This window comes from Micropterus salmoides, unplaced genomic scaffold (genome assembly GCF_014851395.1).
Source record: "Micropterus salmoides isolate LMB-PRFRI ecotype aquatic unplaced genomic scaffold, ASM1485139v1 Ms_hic_scaffold_9, whole genome shotgun sequence".
Classification (NCBI taxonomy): Eukaryota; Metazoa; Chordata; class Actinopteri; order Centrarchiformes; family Centrarchidae; genus Micropterus; species Micropterus salmoides.
In genome coordinates this window covers 3349038-3368839 of record NW_024044681.1, presented here as the reverse complement: position 1 = coordinate 3368839, position 19802 = coordinate 3349038, and the positions used below count along the sequence as shown (strand labels likewise).

The 19802-nt window shown below is 47.9% G+C and overlaps 1 protein-coding gene across 2 annotated transcripts in view; it reads left to right on the top strand.

Annotated features, from left to right (window-relative positions):
- Nucleotides 1-19802, top strand: part of phf21b (PHD finger protein 21B) — a 96933-nt gene that overhangs the window by 21809 nt on the left and 55322 nt on the right. For both annotated transcript variants that reach the window (XM_038709535.1, XM_038709536.1), the window contains exon 3: nucleotides 18549-18593. In XM_038709535.1, coding sequence (XP_038565463.1) covers nucleotides 18549-18593 — 45 coding nt within the window. The remainder of the gene's footprint in view (nucleotides 1-18548; nucleotides 18594-19802) is intronic.

Here is a 19802-nt window from a genome sequence, read left to right as displayed (position 1 = left end):
TTCTTACCCAGAATTCATTTACATACTCCTTCTAGGGCAGCATCCCACAATGCCCTGCTCTTTATGCATTATTGAGTCTCCCAGTGGCGTTCTTTAAAAGGGGGAAGAGGCCTCGCCGTAAAAGGAAGTAGGACTCTGCATTCAACAAGGGTGACTTCAAAGGCCCTTTTGAAAAATTGATCAGGTGGGGTTGTAGCTGAAGCAGATCTCAGGCTGAGGCCCTTTCATCAGGTTAACGACACAAACACACAACCGCAAGAAGAAAAGCGCTTATTTCAGTTCACGAGAGGGAAGAAGGCGTCCGAGAGTTCATCTGCGGGGAGGGCGAGTCGTTAAAAGGTTAATTTCTCCTCACTGAGTGTTGCTCTGACGGGTATTTTACTATGATCAACAGAGGAAGGTTTCATGTAACGGCTCAGGACTGAAAATGGAGAGTCTGATTTGATCTGTGGCGACAAATGTGGACAGAAATAATCAACGCTCTTCATCTCAAGCATGAACAAACTGCTGCGCACTCCGGGGGCCCAACGTGAGGGCCAGTTGCCTCGTGATTATTAGTCTGCAATGATTTTAAGTCCTTCAAGCAGAAAAGTCCAGAATTGATCTGGTTCCAGCTCCTCAGAGGACCAAAACACATTTTTAAGATCAACTCTGACGAGCTTTAAAAAAGTAGCACCAGCAATATTTTATTCAGTTTCATTAAATCTCTAGCAGAAATACAACGGTTCTGAAAACGCCATGCGATCAAAGTGAGACTAAAAGAGGCCTCTGAGGTCTCCAGGCGGGGAGGGGCCCGAGCACTAAACCCCGTCACCTTTACTAGAACCCCGCCGGAGGATTTCGGGCATCGGCAGTGAAATCCCAGACGCAGGAGCCTGAAATCGCTTCTCACGGGTAACCGGTGCGGGGCGGCGAGGGCCGAGGCAGTCTGAACGTTAGTGACACCAGAACACAGAGCGTAATGAGTCTGGAGGAGATGAGGGCGTGGACGACCTTCTGAGTCAGGACAGGGATGATCTGATCTGTTTCACAGCCGCTTGTTCGCCTTTGTGTCTGAATTCTGTTTTATTTTACTGAAATCGACCCGTGCGTCTGAAATAACACGCCCTCCTCACAAAGCTGCAGCGGTTAATCGATAAGTTGTCAACTCCTTAATTAATCGCGACTATTTTGATAATTGATTAACAGGTTTGGGTCATTTTTTAAGACAAATTCTCTGATTGCAGCTTCTTAAATGTGAAGATTTCCTGGTTTCTTTCCTCCTCTGTGACTGTAAACTGAATATATTTAGGTTCTGGACAAAACAAGACGTTTGAGGACGCCGTCTTGGACTTTTGATTGATATTTTTCACCATTTTCTGACATTTATAGACCAAACAACTAACCGATGAATCCAGAAAATAAGCGACAGATTAATCGACAATGAAAAGAATTGTTAGTTGCAGCCGGACTCTTTGGCACGAAGGTAGTTTTTACAGGTGTTTAACAGATTCTTTTGCTCTTTGTTTTTAGTTTTATTGTTTCGCAAATAATATTTTGGACTACATATATAACTTACTACCTTTAAAAAAAAAAAAAAAATAAAAAAAATGTGGATTTATTTTTGAGTTTCACCGGCAGAGCGAGCAAAACTTTATTTATAAAGCACTTTAAATTCCAGGTGGAAGTTCGATCAGACAGTAAAGCACACGTGAGGTAACACGTCTCCGCTTGTCGGGATATTCCTGACGCACTCTGTGGATCTGTGACCTTCTGGTTTTATGTCCTGTAATGTCCAGTCTCAGTCCCAGCTGTCCCATCAGCCCATTGTTGTCCTGCACAGCGCCCCGCGCCCGTCACAGAGCCTCCTCCTCTCTGCGGAAGGTCACGGGGTCGAACATCACATTAAACCGCCCGGGTGATAATAAAGACCGCACTAAACGTCAGTCGCTGCGTCGCAGGGAACGCCAATAAATAACCGAGAGACTTACAACCTGCAGGGTTTGATGGTCGCTGCGGGGGCGGGAGCTCGGAGGAGGACGCTGTCAAAGGGACGAGGGGGCGGTCAGGTGACTTTGGGAAAACATTAAGTTTCAAAAGGCTTTGAAGGTCACGGAAAGGTCAGAACGATGACCACATGTTGAAAGAGGATTTAAAAATCAGGACTCCCTGATTCTGAATCTGACAGCCGAGGATGACTTTAGTTTGTTCTCCGGGTGTTGTGCGTGTTGGAGTAGAGTAATTAAGCCTTTTATTCCTCATCAGCTTCTTGTAGGATTTCATTTCTGCATGTTCAAAAAACTGAAATGACTCAAAAGTGTTGCTGTAACCACGTCACGGCGCCGCAGACTGCAAGAACTGGGATCGGACGGCTCTGTAGCATCGCTCTCCTCCGAGCTCACAGGAAGTGCTCGGCGCGTTGAAGCCGGTTTTACTAGCGGCCGAACCAGCAGCTGTACTACTTTAGTTTTTGAGCATCACGACTCGTTTCAGTTTCCAGAGGAGCGGCACGGTTGTGGTTTTACCGCCATTCAAGTCGGCGGAGGGCTAAACAGGAAGTCGGCAGAAACCCACCGCCAGCTAGCGTTTTGGCGGCGTGACTGCCGAGTGAAAAAGTTGGTGAGCCCAAGAAAAACATTTAGTCGGACTTGACATATTTTTGGACGCCCTTTTTGGGCGCCATGTTGTTGTTGGGAGGCTCTCAGCTAAGCCTGGACAATAAAACAATAACGATAATTAGCGTTTCCTCAAAAACAATAAAACAAATGTTTAATCAATGTTTTATTTAATTCGTTTGAATTACAAACAAATTGGCACTTTTTTTTTTAATGTTCCGTCTCAGATTTTCTGATCATAAAGAAAAGTTTAAAAACCATCTGGTTTCTTCCAAAAACCAGCCTCTCAAAGGAAATATTGATTCTGACATGTATCCTGATCGTTACGCACGTCGTGGTAACATGAACACGCAGGGCTTCGTATCCCCGACCAGCCCCACAACCTGATTGGACCCCACTCTGTGTTGACATATTAAAGAAAGCTGGGAAAGTTTCCCCTGAAAAGTGCAGCATCACCCCCCCCCCCCCCTCTGGTCCGGGGTCCAGGCGTTCAGGAGATGCTGGGATATGGTCGGTGTCGTGGGGATCGTGTTAAGCCGTGATGAGCTGTCAGGTCTACGCCTCCGTGCGTCTAATCCCGCCATCCCTCTCAAATCTGATCCCATCCGCAGATCTGCAGCGTAGCTCCAGGCATCGCTGCTTTAATACTGATAATGCCTTTCTAGTTTGTGGGGAATATAATCTTTGGAAATCCCCTTAATCAAAGCAGCAGTGACACAAACACTGCCTTGGAAAACGGCCGAGTAAAGACTTAATGCGCTGAAATGCTACAGAGCCCCCCCCCCGGCGTTGTTCACATGTGATGTTGCAGGCTAAATTTGCCTCCGCCTGAGCCGTGAAGAACAACAGTTAGTTTCCACTGAGACGCAGTCTTTATGTTCACTAACACGATCCATGCAGGTATCTTCAGAGTCAGTGTGATTAACATTACTACACGCTAGTTGGGAAATAATTAGTACGGCCTCGGGCTTGTTTAAATATAAAATTAATCTCCTGAACAAATGTGGAGAAAACTCAAAGAACATTTTAGAGACTCTCTGTTATGTAACTGTTGCTGTAATGCCAGTAAAATCAGCCGTCATTGTTATTTCTCATCTTCAGCCTGCGTGAGCATCAAACCTCGTTCCTGACTTTGGAAATAGTCGTAGTAGAAAACTCAGAGGCCACACGCTGCACGTCATCTGGAGCTTTCAGTCGGATCTCATGACAACAAAAACTCCAGGTTCTGTGTTTTGGATGTTTTTGGACAAAACAAGGAATTTTTCACTTGAATGAACTCAAACTTGTTTTAGACCAATAAAGGGTGAATTACTGAGCTCCTCATCGGATCAGCTGATGGAGCTCAGTCCTCTTGGAAATGAAAACTTCTTGATTTCATCCCTTAAAGTAGTTTGAGCCGACGTCAGCTGCTCATAACGGAAAGCAGCAGCCCAGCTGAGCTGTTGATGGGTTTGTTTGGCCCTGCTTTGAGGCTCGCAGGCGACACACAAACACCTGCAGCAACAGGTGTTGGTTGTTAAGAGTAAACGCTGTCTCTTTAATCAGAATATTTTAATGATCCCTGAGGGGAAACGATTACTTTGCTAAAGAAAGGTGTTAGAAACTAGAACAACAAGTTAAATACAAATAGAAATATGTGCAGTATTTTCAGTATGACAACACTAATGAGCTTTACTCTGGTGCAGGTTTTGGCCTGGTGGTGGCGCTGGAGGAAACATCAGGGGTCATTTAAACCACTAGAACTCAGGGGACCATGAATATCCAAATTGTAATGAAATGTGGTCGTCAGTCGTGCAGATATATCTGCTGCGTTTCTTACCCAGCAGCCTCTGCGTGTCTGTGTTGTTGTATTGTGGTTGACCTTTATAGTTTATTTCCTTTCCTGTGACTGCATTTTGTCTGCTGCGTAGCACAGCGAGTCACAAACTTGATTTCACTTTACAACGTGTTGCATCGCGACAAATGAGGGAACGTGGCCGGCGGTGAACGCGAAGGCACCGGCTGCATCGGGGCGGCTCCGTTCAGATAGAAACGGTGAAGATGGCGAGCTGCCACCGCGGAGGAGCGGCGGCGGCGCTTTGAAGTGGAGTGTGTGTTCTGTCTCGCAGTAGTGGAGGAGCCTCCAGGGAGGCTCTCAGCCTTCATGCAGACCCCTCCCACTGTCAGCCGTCGCTCGGCAGCCTCCCTGATCAGCTTCAAAGTTGGGGGACATTTCTGCCTCAAAAGTGTCTCTGCTTTGAAGTGAGGACGGGGAGCAGCCACAAAGGTACGTTCAGGGGACTGTAAAACAGACGCCGCTCATAATTCTGCTTTTATATCCAAGTCTGTTGTTGCCGCACGGCGCCCGAAGCTTTGCCAGAAGTTCAACTAGCGATGGCGGCGTGCCCTGACTGACGGCGCACGTCTTTGAACGCTAAATGAAGCGTCAGTCTCTGCAGGCAGGGAAGGGATCACGTGTTGGTGTTGAAATGACAGAAAGTTCTTCCCTGGCATATTCCCTCACCAAAATGGCGTCCACAGAAAGAGCTTGTTGTTGCCGGCGACAGGCTCAGACCGTTAGACCGGGTCTCCGATGGTGGATCCCTACGGGGGACTCGTTTTTAACAGGAAACTGAAGTCTCGCTCTGAAGCCTCGTGAGACGGCGGGGGAAACGAGAGTCAGAGCTGAAGCAGTGGACAGGATGAGAACATACGATGTGTTTTAAACACTTTGTAGTAGAAACCCTAAATACAGGGAGGGGGAGGGAGGGGGAGAGAGAGGGGGAGGGAGGGGGAGGGGAGAGGGAGGGGAGAGAGGAGGGGAGGGGGAGAGAGGGAGGGGAGAGAGAGGGGGAGGGAGGGGGAGAGGGGAGAGAGAGGGGGAGGGAGGGGGAGAGGGGAGAGAGAGGGAGGGGAGAGAGAGGGGAGAGAGAGGGGGAGGGAGGGGGAGGGGAGAGGGAGGGGAGAGAGGAGGGGGAGGGAGGGGAGAGAGAGGGGGAGGGGAGAGAGGAGGGGGAGGGGGAGAGGGGGAGGGGGGAGAGAGGAGGGGAGGGAGAGGGGGAGGGAGGGAGGGAGAGAGAGAGAGACGGGGGAGAGAGGGGGAGAGAGGGAGACGGGAGGGAGAGAGAGAGAGACGGGGGAGAGAGAGAGGGGGAGAGAGAGAGAGAGAGAGGGGGAGAGAGAGAGAGGGAAGAGAGGGGGGGAGAGAGAGAGGGAGAGGGGGAGAGAGAGAGAGGGAAGAGAGGGGGGGAGAGAGAGGGAAGAGAGGGGGGGAGAGAGAGAGGGAGAGGGGGAGAGAGAGAGAGGGAAGAGAGGGGGGAGAGAGAGAGGGAGATGGGGAGAGAGAGGGGGGGAGAGGGAGATGGGGAGAGAGAGAGGGGGAGAGAGAGAGAGAGAGAGATGGGGGAGAGAGAGAGAGGGGAGAGAGGGGGGGAGAGAGAGAGGGAGATGGGGGAGAGAGAGAGGGAGATGGGGGAGAGAGAGAGAGGGAAGAGAGGGGGGGAGAGAGAGAGAGAGACGGGGGGAGGGAGAGAGGGGGGAGACAGGGGTGGAGAGGGGAAGAGAGAGAGGGAGAGAGGGAGGGGAGGGGGGAGAGAGAGAGAGGGGGAGTCTGTGTGAGTCACTCACCTAAAAATACCTCCCGTCGGTTCTGCCGGGCCGCGCTGACCCGTGAGTCACAGCTTCAGCTGGAGAGGTTCGGTAGCAGCCTGGCGATCCGGCCGGGAGAAGACGGCGTTTGTCGATCGGAGGACGGGGTCGGTGCTGCAGGACGGAGACTGCAACAAACGCAGAGCGCGGGCCCAGAACAAAATGGCTGCCTGCAGCAGAAGCTGAGAGCAGGAAGGTGTTGCTGAGCTTTACTGTTTTTAAGGCGGTCAGCCCTGGAAGAATCTGCGTATGGGGAGAAAAGGAAATATATTTAGAGCCTACATCTCTTCACCCACAAGATGTTAGAGCCGTATGATCATTATATTTAGGGCGCCATCACCAAACTTACTTTCTGCAAATTAAGCGCTATTTTTGGCGGCTTACACGTGCTGGAAAACTCAAATTCAAATCCTGTGAAAAGTTACATATATTTTCGTGCACGGCCGCCAGCGGCCCCTAAAGACCCCGGAGGACAAACTCCTCCTGGAGAATCATTCCGATCGACTTCTCGCCGTGGAGTCTGAAGGGACGGACGATGAAGAGCTGAGAGGATCTGCGAGGGCGAAGCTTCGTAACAGGAAGTGTTACTCGTCGGCCCCACCCACCTCACAACCTCTCAGAGGAGCCGTAACACGTTGACGACGCTATGTTGTGAAAGTTGTTGAGACTTCACTGCACATGCTCACATCTGTACCAACTTTAAGCGTTACGCCTTGAACACGTCTACACACCGAGGTTCACTCAGTGTCGTAGCGCCACCCACTGGTGACAGGAAGTAAGCCCTGTACTTCGAGCGTAGGACAGTTTTCTGTACGTCGTCTTCTACAGACGCATTTAGGTTTTTTTGGAACCAAAAGATTCAGAAAACTAAAAAAAACTTCACCCCAAGAAGAAAGATGGCAGCGAAGTGACTTATTTTAGCCTTAGCTGGCTAACTGTTGACATCTCGCACGGTGAAGGCGTGTGGATCGGTCAAAGTGTCGGAGGCTTCGGTTTTATTCTCACTGACGTCTTCCAGCTTCGTGATGTTGAACGAGCCGCCTTTTGCAAGCCGAGCTCGGCGTCTCTGGTTTCTTATGGTTGTGAGCAGCAGCAGCAGCATCTCTTGTTTCCACGCCGCTCGGATGTCCGCAGTGATTTTTATTTTGCTCCCTCTCTCCACGTCCGGCCTCCTTCCTCTCTGCTGCAGCCAGAAGATGGCATGGTTCGTATGCAGTCTCCTCTCACGCTGGAGATCAGGGTTCTATTAATAGGCCTGCCATGCTTTTAAAAATGTGTGTGTCTGAGAATAAACTGCTGCTGCTGCTCGCTGGGAGGAGAGCTGTGCACATAAAGCGGCGTGACAGTTTATTGCTGCGTAAGCGGCGGATGATTGTGATTCAGACTGAACGAGGGGTTTCCTGGTTCGAGCTGAGATTCAGGCCACCTTCTCCCTCTGCCGGGAAGATCTTTTGACAGGATTGCTCGGCCGCGGGGCGCCGTCGCCGACCGCGTTTCCCCACCCTGGTTTTTTATCACCGCCCCGGCGCCGGCCACAGTTTTGCAAAGGCAGTGACGTGGTGCGTGCAGAGCAGCAGCAGAGGGAGACTAACTAGCGTCAGGCCTTCAGAGGGGAGAATAATGCGTTTGCTTAATCACGTCTCGCTTACAATGTGCAGCCAAGTTGCCTGGTAACGAAAGTGGAGCGGAAACCGTTGACTTAAGCACCAGAAGCAGCAGGAGAAATGTCTTTTGAATATCCACATTCAAGGCCTCAAAAATGTCCTTGAATGCAGCTCTGTTAAGTCATGAATCCAGCTGCGGCGTTCCCTTTAGGATCCTTTTCATGTTGCAGGAGACTTCAGCCTCCTCAAACACTCGCAGCTGACTTAACACTTTATTTAACTCACAGAATCGACCTATATTTTATGGAACCGGCAGTCCTCGTCAGAGATAACGTTGCAGGGTTCCTGCTCGTCCTGGAAAACCTGGAAAATGAGAGAAACCAGTTTGATCAGATCACAATTTTTTTTATATTCATATTTAGAAGTTGTGTTTTAATGTGGTGTATAAAGGCAGAGTATTTAATTCAAGTGACTGAAACTCTGAATAAAAGATTTCTACATTAGCATTTTCTTCTCCGCTTGTTTTAAACGGTTGAATAATGATTTAAATGTGTTTGGTGTTGTTGAGTAAAGCCGGGCTCAGAAACAGCCTGTATGTGCATCAAACGCCGGCTAACACAACCTTTTGGGCCGTTTCTCTGCGTCGCACAGTGATTTTAGAAAATTATTCATCGGTGCTCAGGCAGCAGAGGTTAAAGTATAATTCACAATAAAAGCACTTTGCAAGCGTAGAACACAAAGGGCCGATTCACTGAAGGCAAACTTTATATATCACCAGCAAAGTAACAACGTGTAAGCTGATCTGCTGACGGTGCGCACGCCTGTTGTTCATTTACTGCTTTTGCCTAAATGAATCTGCAGTTTGGGGCTTAACATGCAAATACATTTATTTACTGCACGCTGTGACTGCCGTACCGACGAGCCTGGATCTTTGGCGTTGCAATGTCAAGTTGCTCGTTTGAGATTGACCTTGAAAGAGTCCAGTGAGTAAACCTGCACTTCATGATTATTGTACTGTGCAGTATTACCAGGAAGAGAGGAGCAGTTAATAAGTTAAATAAGTTTGTGATTTATTCGTCTCTCCGTTGCCTGAGAGACGGAGCAGAGAAGAAGAGAAATGATTGTTGTTAATAAACCCACAAACAGTTGATCAGAAGCCGTTAAATAAAAGCTGAATGGTTTTAGAGAGCGTTTGTTCAGAAGGCTAAATTCAGCCGTGGAGGGGGCCGTCCTTGTGCTGCCAGTCAGGCGCTAACAAAGAGCGAGGCGTAATAAATGGGACTTTAATTTGTTTTTCCTCGACAAGGTCGCCGTGAGTGATGGGTGAAAGGCGGTGATGGGATGTAGTGTTGGAGTGAAGAGGGGGGAAACGTGAGGCCTCGATTTACACGACGCGCGTTCGTTGGTGGCTAAAAATGACCAAATCTACAAGGCAGTTCTGCTCAGAGAAGTCTTTCCTCCCGTTTTCTCTTGCTGCACATGAATGCATCATAACAGTATGACGGGGGATTGGAGGGAAAGGTCGAAGGCGAGGCGAACTCGCTTTGTGAGATGCTTTGTTGTCTCCATGGAAACTGGCAGATGAGGCTCATGGGTGCTGTAGTATTGAGAGAAATCCAACACGCAAGACTTCAGGTAAAAAAGAGCAGAATTTAGCAGAAATGTGGTTTCCTGTGAGTGTGTGTGTGGGGGGGGGTGATTTTGTAAGTCAATCTGGTGCCCTTTGAAAGCAAAATGAAGAGGCCAGATCTATAAATAACATTTGACCATAAACACATTGTATAGATATAAATGCTGACGACACAGAAACTTTAAATCAAAGAATAACGAGATGTTTTTTTACTTTTACTGGACACGTGTTTGTTCTTCCTGTGAATATTATCCAATTAATCTTATTTCAATACTGTGTATACGTTGTGTTAACGCCTTATTTTAAAAACCGGACGTTGTCACACTGTCCTCGCGCTAAATTCACAAAGTCGGATGTAATTTGATAAATGATGTTGTATGTGGAGCTCGTATCGCGTACAGTTAAGTCTTCACAGCCTCTGTTCAGGTCGGACTCTCACGCTGCAGCACTTGTCTTTGTAAATGAAAATGACAGAATAAAGTCTCTAACCTGCCCTTTTATTTACCGTAAATACTCCACTATGTGTGCACTTCAGATTTAGATGACGCTAGCTCGACCGTGTTGTCACCAGCGAGTGACAGAAACACCCAGCGCCGTTCAAACCGTTAGCTAACGTTACCGCACTGACCTCACACCAAGTTAGAGGTCTTTAAATGTTTTTATGACAAGTGTAAAATATATTCATTTAGTCTCTGTAAGTAATGAGAAACACTTTGTTTTCCTCATCCTGATTGGCCAATAAGGCTTTAGGGTTAAATCGCCACCTGCTCAACACGGGTCAATACTTTCTAAACATTTTCTGCACGTTTAACAATCTAAAATATCGTCTGTTGTGCTCTGAAGGTGTTTGTAAGTGCACCTGTGTGAGCTGCCTCACTTCCTGATGTGTTGGCGCTCACAGAGATTTCTTCTTCTTCATGTTTGGCCTTGACACAGTGGTTTCAGTATCTGTGAAAGTGCAGCCTGTGTGCGACCGGTTCGACCCTGCGACCAGACGGCCGTGGCGCGTCGTCTTTGCCCTCTGACTTACACTGTGTTTACATGTAGCCTGTCAGGGACGCCAGCTGCTCTGCGGAAACGCCGCACAGAAAGCTAATGAAAGCAGCAGAACGGGCTTCAGACTCTCTGCACTCTGCAGCGGCGAGCTTTCTTTTAAAAGGCGGACATTTTAGCTGCTACCTCTGTGAATGTATTCAAATTAATTTCCCATTTATTGCCTTGCTTATCGGAGGCCGCAGAGACGTAAACAAAGATGTGGACAAAAGCAATTAAAAATAAATGGGGTTTGGACAGAAGTCCCCCAGAGAAGGAGATAAAGGCAGGAGCGGTCTGGAGTCAGAGCCGCCGCCGCCGCCTCGCTTTTATTTTTTATTTTTGTCACAACTGCTGTGGACTTTTTGGGCGCCGTCCTGAGGCGTCATCACACTAAACGCCTAAATTAACCCAATTATTTGGAGCGAGCTGAAGTGGCACTGCTGCTGCAGGCGCTGTTATTTCTGAGGACTGTATGTCCATATTGTCTCTGCACAGCTTCTGGCTGTGAGTGTGTGTGTGTGTTATTCAACGGTCAGCTGAATCTGTGCCTGGAAAGGAAGAGTGATTACTGTGCGGCTCTGCTTAATGAAAAATAATGACTCGCCTGCCACAGACTTTCTTTTTTGTTCCTGCTCTTTAGCGTGGCATTAAACTCCGCCGTACCTGAGCTCCATGTCAAAGGGATGCTTGAGAAATGAAAAGAAAAGGCTCGGCACAGCTTGTTCTTCTGCTTCGCTGAAGAGGCAACAACAGTTCTTTAAATGAAGGCCAGTTTCCGTAGCAACACGCCAAATATAACAAGGCTTCTGCTCGCATTAAAAATAAAGACACGGGGATGCAGACGTGCAGCGCTGGTGAGGCTGTTCGCTGACAGAAGCAGGACTGCAGGCTGCATTTACATTTTATTACCCAGACACACATGCTGTTGTGTTTTTCTTCCGCCGTTCATCAGCTCAGTTAACCCGAAACATCACCGTCGACCTCGGACTCCTCCCGTCTCCTCTCGCTGAGGACGACGCGGAGCCCAGCGCCCGACAGGCCGCTGTGTGGAAGGTTAACGTGCAGAAACAGCCAAAAGGGAAGCAGCGGAGGTGGAGATGGGCTGGCTTCAAGGCCATGCAGAACGCAAGAGCTAGCGGCGCATTTCCGGCTGGACGTCATTCTTCTGCCTCAAGCGGTTCAAGGGTCGTACACACCGTCTCCTCCGACGCCGTCTCCCGTTTCTGCGTTTTAGTAATTTCACTAAAAGTAACAGCTGTTCAGCATCGATCAGCTCCAAACTCCAACATGAGTTTCAGTCGCCATTGTTTGTAGCAGCCAAAGAAGAAGAAGAGGAAACTAAACACAGTGTAACGGGTGTAGCACAAAATTCTGCACCCCGATGCATAGGCATCGTCATTGGGCCCTTCCCACGGCTATTCTGTCTGGTCTCTATGTGTACTCCTTTACCCCCCCAGTCCTACGCCCCTGCAGTGGAACATAGAAACCCCACCGGTAACTAGCGTTGTGGCGGCGCAGACACAAACTGTAAAGGCTAACGGCGGCAGCTAACGGCGGCAGCTGGCCTGCGGCGTGGACCGGAGGCAGAAGTATAAGTTGGCGTTCAGTCCTTTAGTATGTGTCTGGATCCTACATTTCCCTTAATGTGAATTGTGAATGTGAAAAAAGGGAAAGTTCATTTTCTCAAAATGAAACCAAAGCCTGGTACGGAAAACGGTTTCCTTCTTATAAAGCGCTGCAGAAATGTAACAGGGTTTTATTATAACTCCAAACAGCTTGAGAACATGCAGCAGCAGCAGAGACAATTTCATTTACCTGCGTCTAATGAAAAGGCAATTTGTTGAGTGATAGCATGGAGAAGGAGTGGGACGCACGCTCGTCCTGCCCGCAGCCTCAGAGCAGAAACCAACGACCCCCGGAGGCGAAGCGAGAGGCCGCGTCACGTCTGCGGCTCCACGCAGTCAATCATTTTCTCCACAGCCACCTGTTAGAGGCCGACTGTCGGCGGCCTCGCTCGGCGTTGGCCTTGAAAAAACTGGTGCCAGCCAGAAAACCGTGGCAGCGGTTTAAATGATGATGAACACAAGCAAAATATATTTTAAAATGTGACACTGCTACTTAACTTTCCATTTATACAGTTGGATCCTTTGTAATTACAGATGTTATTAATGCTTTAATGCTCAAATCTCCTCGGCTGGTGTTTATCCTCCTCATTTATTAACCACTAATAAAACCTTTCGTTCTAACTTCAAGTTGAAACTAAAGCCAGAAGCGGCTGCTGTTCCAGAGTCTTTTAGAAAACGCCATGACAGCTGGTAAATCGAGCTTCCCAGAGCTTCTCTTAATTAACATGTGGAAACAGTTTCCACGGCGTCCTGAACGAGGCTGCTGCAGTCATTTTCACGGTAACTAAGTGGCTGCTTCTCCTGCTGGAGCCGGGAACATGTGGGCGCCACGCCTCTAATTGAGCCTTGGCATGTTGGAGCATGTTTCAGTCTCTCGCCGCCGTCAGCTGCTGATACCCCTGGGACCCCTGGGACCGGGCCTCCTCCTCTGGACCGCCGCCTCCTCACACTGGTAGCTCCAGTCCCCTGTGATTGGCTTCTCCAGCAGTCAGGCTGCACTGTAGATACCTGGAAGAATATTTTTCTTTGTGAATAGATCACCATAACGTGACTGAAGTCTCTGGAAATTTTCATCAAATCTGCTGTAGATGTTCATGATCATCGGGCCAAAACAGCTCCTGGACCAGCTATTTGCTTTATGGCGAGATATTACAAAAACAAACTGCTGCATTTTTATGAGATGCGCTGTGTGTGTTCGCCGTCCCCAGAGGACGGATCTCAGTGATTTCCTTTAGCACCACAGTAAAGCCAAAATATCTACAGGGTTTCTGCGGCTCCTTTAAAAAGTCTTAAAATAAAATCAGGGAAATTAAAGTCTTGCCGATGGTGCGTTTAAGGCCGGTGGGGAAATTTGCTTGTGTATTTGCTTTATTAACTTCCTGTTAGACGATGCAAGACCTCGTCGTTGACATACGTGTTATATTACGTTAGCTTCAGGCGTCTGGCTGCGTCATACTTCATTGTCGTGGTAACAGAACGGGAAGATGCAGGTTTAGTGACTTCCTAAAGTGTCTCTTCACTGTTTTTGGTTTTCCTCGTTTCTTCTGTCGTTAACTGCTCGGCCGGAGAGTGAAAGCTGCTACCTTTCTTAATAATTTAGCTCCTTTCTGTTATTTTAGAAGTCTATGTAAAGATAACAAAGCATTGCACGAGCTGACGTTCACAAACGGACGCGATGAGTTCACTGAAAAGCTCTCAGGACGGTCTGATTTCTGCAGAGTTGACTCGGCACATTTACAGTCACCTGGAGAATTGAACCCTTTCTAATCTGGAAACTAAAAGCTTTCCTCTGGGAAAACATCCGTCGACCTGCACACGAGATATCACAAATTCACAAAAGGCTGATTGTCGTGACATTTGCTCGTGAGCTCATTCTTGACTTTTTAAATGTTTCTTTCCATGTGAACCCCCCCCTCCTCCCACCAAAGTCACGTTTTCCAGGCGTTTGGCGAGTGTTAAATTTGGGTTCCTGAGCTGCGTTGCACAGCGCTGGGAGGACGGCGACGGAGGCAGCTGGGCAGGTGGCCGCCGTTTCCCCACGAGGCGCCGCGGTTGCAGCTTTGAGAAATGAAGCCCGTCAGAGTTAGCCAAACAGCGCTAATGCTCTCCCCAGAAAGCCTCCCCGTCCAAACGCTAACAAGAAAGCAAAAGCCGGCTGTGTTTGTGTGCGTTTCGAACAGATGCTCTGGCTGTAAATACGGGGGAAATGCCATTTGTTTTCATTTTGTTGCATTCAGGGGAGGAGGGGGGGGGTTATGCTGGGAGAGAAAACAACCATTCAGACGCAGTGACTGGGCTCATCTTTACCTCCTGCAAACCAAACATACCCAGCGTTCCTGCTGTTAACAGACACACTGTTGGGTGATTTTATAAAGTTCCCGTCGTCTCGTCCAATTAGGAGCTCGGCTTTAAAAAATATTTCAGAGTTGTTGTTTTTATTCTCACAAAGGAGATTTGTTTTTAGTTGTTTTCTGCTTTAATGTGTTTCTTTTAAGTAGCATTTGTTCGAGTGAGTCTTCTTGTTAAACCACACATGCAGTTAATGCTCACGCTAAACTTCAGAATTCATCATTGAGAAGGTTTCCATGTAAACAACAAGTGTTTGCATCCTGAATGTCTAACAAATGTGTTGAATACAAATTGTTCCTCAAACAACACGTAATAATGTCACGTTGTTTACATCCATATCAGAAGCTGCAGCCCAGCATGTATTCTGAAACAGATCTGTCACCACAGCAAAAGTTACTCACATAATCACTTCCTCTTCAGTGATTGTGCCTACAAAGTAAAAGCGCTAGACAACTTTGCAGCAGTGCTTTATATTGTGTTTAATTCAGAGCCTTTACTTTGAAAAATGATGAAGGAAATTGAAAAGAGTCCCTGGCTTGCTTGACACACCTCCTGAGGAAGCCGTCAGAAAACGTGAGGATTCTCCCGAATGAGAAACGCCTGCAGATGCTGGGAAATGAAAATAGGCGTCCGTAGGATGATGTGGACAAGTCGCTCCTGCATTATGCTTAATGTCAACATGTAAAACAACGTCTTCATAATCAGTTTGTTGAAAATAACACTGGCAACAAGAAGGGATTGAACATACGACCCTTCGAACGGGAGTCCTGTGCACGGCTGACAGAGGTATACAGGAGGATTATAGCCTAAATGATAAATTGACCATGTTCTGGCCCGCCATCTGATGACTTTTGAGAATTTGGCCCGATTCCAGCCTTATTTGCCGGCCCCTGCTTTTACAGCACATTAGGACTCAAACAGGCCTCCTGCTTGGCGTTTGAAAAAGAGCCCTCAGCGCCACGTCCCCTACAGAGGACAAAAATTAATTTGCCTGAAACTACAAAACAAAACTCCTGAGCGCTCCTACTCGTAAAAAATCTGCACCGGGAACATTTTAAGGTGTGTATTTTTAAAAGAAATGAAGTGAGGGAAGCCGTGGTGTAAATGACAACATGTCGTAAAGCTCTGTTGCTCCCAGTATCCTGAACATGTCCTCCCCCATCCCCTCTGTTAACGCTGTAGAGGTCGTCTCCCGCTGATGACTGTAGTACCCTCAGACTGAAATCTGCAGCAGCACCGACTGAACTCTGGAATAGAAACTGCAGCGGCGCCTCGACACAGACGGAGCGAGCAGTGAAACGTCAAACACAGTGTATATGTTGTAAAATGGTTCAGGCTTTGCAGTGCGGTAATCTCTCTCTGACGCAACGCCGCTCAATTCCCGAGTGCGACTGATTTGGAAACTATCAGCACTCTGCTTATAAATTTCCCCAGTGTGAAAAGCAATGCATACAGAATGAATCCACCTCTATTTATCTATCTGCCTGTCCTCTCCCTCTCTCTCTCTCTCTAACCTCCTGCCCTGCTGGAGGGAAATGAAAAACTAAAGATTCAGTTTTTCCGCTCGGCTCCCCAGATGTTTCTACACGTATCCGTTAGATTACAGATGACAAATAGACGCAGATCTTCGGTCCAGCTGTGACGGTGCGGCGGCGTCTCTGCCTCTTGAGGTTTCACTGGTTATTGTTAGTGTTTGTTAAAGTGCAGGGTGGGCGAGGGGAAGGACTCACTGCAGCATGAAGGGGATCAGGCTGGACGAGGGGGGGTAAAATCAGCTGCTGACAGAAACCAATAAATAAATAATACTGTCCCGCACTACATTTTATCAGATAACCCCCAGGTCCACGTCTCCACGTTTCTTTGGTGGCGTTTCACAGAAGTGATGATCGAGCAGTTCACCTGCAGATCGCAGCATTTTCACAAACAAAAAAGTGTCTCTCACAAAGTGCATGTAAATGCGTCAAAAACGAGCAAGATGCGGTGTGGTTAGCAGGGTGTATTTTTATTGTAGGTTATTTCTTATTTGACCATTCACTGGGCCGTTAAGATACCCGGGTGGGCCTCTCATATACCTGGGCTTGCTGTTTAGATACCTGGGCGGGCCTTTGAGCTACCCGGGCGAGCCTTTGAGATACCCGGGCGGGCCTTTGAGCTACCTGGGCGGGCCTTTGATGTACCCGGGCTTGCTGTTTAGATACCTGGGCGGGCCTTTGATGTACCCGGGCTTGCTGTTTAGATACCTGGGCGGGCCTTTGATGTACCCGGGCTTGCTGTTTAGATACCCGGGCGGGCCTTTGAGCTACCCGGGCTTGCTGTTTTGATACCTGGGCGAGCCTTTGATGTACCCGGGCTTGCTGTTTAGATACCTGGGCGGGCCTTTGATGTACCCGGGCTTGCTGTTTAGATACCTGGGCGAGCCTTTGATGTACCCGGGCTTGCTGTTTAGATACCTGGGCGGGCCTTTGATGTACCCGGGCTTGCTGTTTAGATACCTGGGCGGGCCTTTGATGTACCCGGGCTTGCTGTTTAGATACCCGGGCGGGCCTTTGAGCTACCCGGGCTTGCTGTTTAGATACCTGGGCGGGCCTTTGATGTACCCGGGCTTGCTGTTTAGATACCTGGGTGGGCCTCTCATATACCTGGGCTTGCTCTTTAGATACCTGGGCGGGCCTTTGATGTACCCGGGCGGGCTGTTTATATGCCTGGGCGGGCCTTTGATGTACCCGGGCTTGCTGTTTAGATACCTGGGCGGGCCTTTGATGTACCCGGGCTTGCTGTTTAGATACCTGGGCGGGCCTTTGAGCTACCCGGGCGGGCCTTTGATGTGCCCGGGCTTGCTGTTTAGATACCTGGGCGGGCCTTTGAGCTACCCGGGCGGGCCTTTGATGTACCCGGGCTTGCTGTTTAGATACCTGGGTGGGCCTCTGATATACCCGGGCGGGCTGTTTATATGCCTGGGCGGGCCTTTGATGTACCTGGACGGGCCTTTGATGTACCCGGGCGGGCTGTTTATATGCCCGGGCGGGCCTTTTATGTACCCGGATGGGCCTTTGATGTACCCGGATGGGCCTTTGAAATACCCGGGCGGCCCTTTGATGTACCCAGGCTTGCTGTTTAGATACCTGGGCTTGCTGTTTAGATACCTGGGCGGGCCTCTGATATACCCGGGCGGGCTGTTTACATGCCGGGTGGGCCGGTATAATACCCGGGTGGGCCTCTCATATACCTGGGCTTGCTGTTTAGATACCTGGGCTTGCTGTTTAGATACCTGGGCGGGCCTTTGATGTACCCGGGCCGTGCCAGTACGATAATAATAGTTAATAATAGTCTATATGTGTGAAAACACTGCAACCAGAGGTAACAATGGGGAAGAACGAGGATCGTACTCATAGAAATCAGTGTGGATGAAACGCAGCTCTACAGGTTGTTGTTATGGAAACAACAACTATGAAAGCGTGGATTGAAACTCCTGAACACAGCTGGGCGTGGTCATGTGGTGCAGCCGGTGTACTACAGTACCAGTACATCACTTCTGTGCAGGGTGTAGGTAGGAAAGTGTGCAGGGAAAAGCCTGATCTTTACACTGGGTCAAGTGTCTCTTTGAAGTGACACTGACGTTTTCTTTTCTTTCTGGGCGTTAAGGCGTCGTGGTCGATATTTGGAGGTGTTAGTAGGTACTTGCTCAGGTGTTTGTTGGAAGATTCTTACACTTCTCCTCCGTCTTTGGTAAATTAAGAGACTTTTGTTGGGCAGGATGACCCTACATGTGGCTGTTTATACAGAGGAATGGTTCAAACCCCTGAGCTGCACATCTTTATGGTGTTTGGCTTAAAAGATTCAAGATCTATGTGATGAAAGAACTCGATTTATCAGGTGTATTAGTCACTGGATTAATCAGACATCAACAAATAAATCCATTTATTTTGTCTGTAAAAGCTTTTTCTCCTTTGACTTTCCTGAACGTTTACCTCCCTGGTTTAAATGTGTTTTATAGTCTAAATATTAGCCTGTTAAAGTCCACCGTTTTATTCATAATGTCACCGTTTGATTCATTCACTTTTCTTTTTTCTTTCTCTTTTCACAGAACCAGACGTTGTGCAAAGGCCTCAATGAACTTCAGAACGGACAGGTATGGCTGGTCCTTCTTTACTCTTCACAGGGTGCCTCTGGTGAAATGTGGATGTTATAATACAATATTCAGTTTCTAACACGACTCTGTCTTTAGGGAAAGAAGCTAGTATCACTATAGAAATGTACCTGAAGGCGAATCTACAGAGCGGGTGTGATTGTGTTTGTCTCTCTGCCTCTTTACACAAGGTCAGGCGTTGAATCATCCTCTTCAGCGGTGGAAGAAGAATGTCAGGGATTTTATTATTTATTGAAATGTTAGATTTGCTTGAGATGCTATTGAGTTTATATGGTGACGTTGCTGCTCTAGAAACAAGTTCCATTTAAAATACTCCTGATTCTGTTCTGAATTTAATCCTTTAAAAAAGCAGTTATTTGGTCATGAATGAGAACTATTAGAGTATTGATAAGGAACAGAATTACTGGAAGAGCGGTACAGTAGTATCAATAAAATCCTAATGATATCTATCCCAGGAATATTAGCTTTAGTCTTGTTGTTTAATAACTGCCAATAAGTTAAATAACTCGTACAGGAGCAAGTAAAAGTGACTTTGGGTCGGTAGAGTTCTGATGAGCAGGCCTGAACAAAAACACAACTTTATTCTCTGGTTTTACTGAAACTGGATCAGATCTGCTCTGCTCTGCCTCCACTTTTGTTGATGTGTTTCTGGTTACTTTAGCAGCAGCAGCTACTCAGTTAGCCGTGCTGTTGCTGATTCTGCCTGGACTCAATTAAGAAATCAAAAAGTTGGGTAGAGATTCTGAACTTATCTTTTTGATTGATCGTCCAGCCCAACGTTGAAATCAAACGGACCACTATCGTATCACACTCTCGTAGCTGATGGTGAGTCTAGATGGCCACGAAATTAAGGCTCATTATAAAAATGAGCGGGCTTTTTACTTCCCTGAACCTCTCTGTTGAGATTTATTGGTTGGGGGATTTTTGACGGTGTTATTGCAGAAGGAAGAGGAGGTCTGAAGCTGGAGGCAGGAAGTCTCAACAACAGTATCTGAGTGGAAGAAGCAGAGCAGATGTGAGGGCAAGCAGGGTGTTTCTGAGCGTTACAGAATCTGAACCTGAAATCAATAAGTCACGCTCTCAGATTGAAAGACATGCTCTCGAATAAAGATGGGGAAAATAATCCCACGGTCACAAGACAGAAAGGTTGGAGAGCACAAGCACCTCAAATCAGTTTCCTTTTTTGGTTTG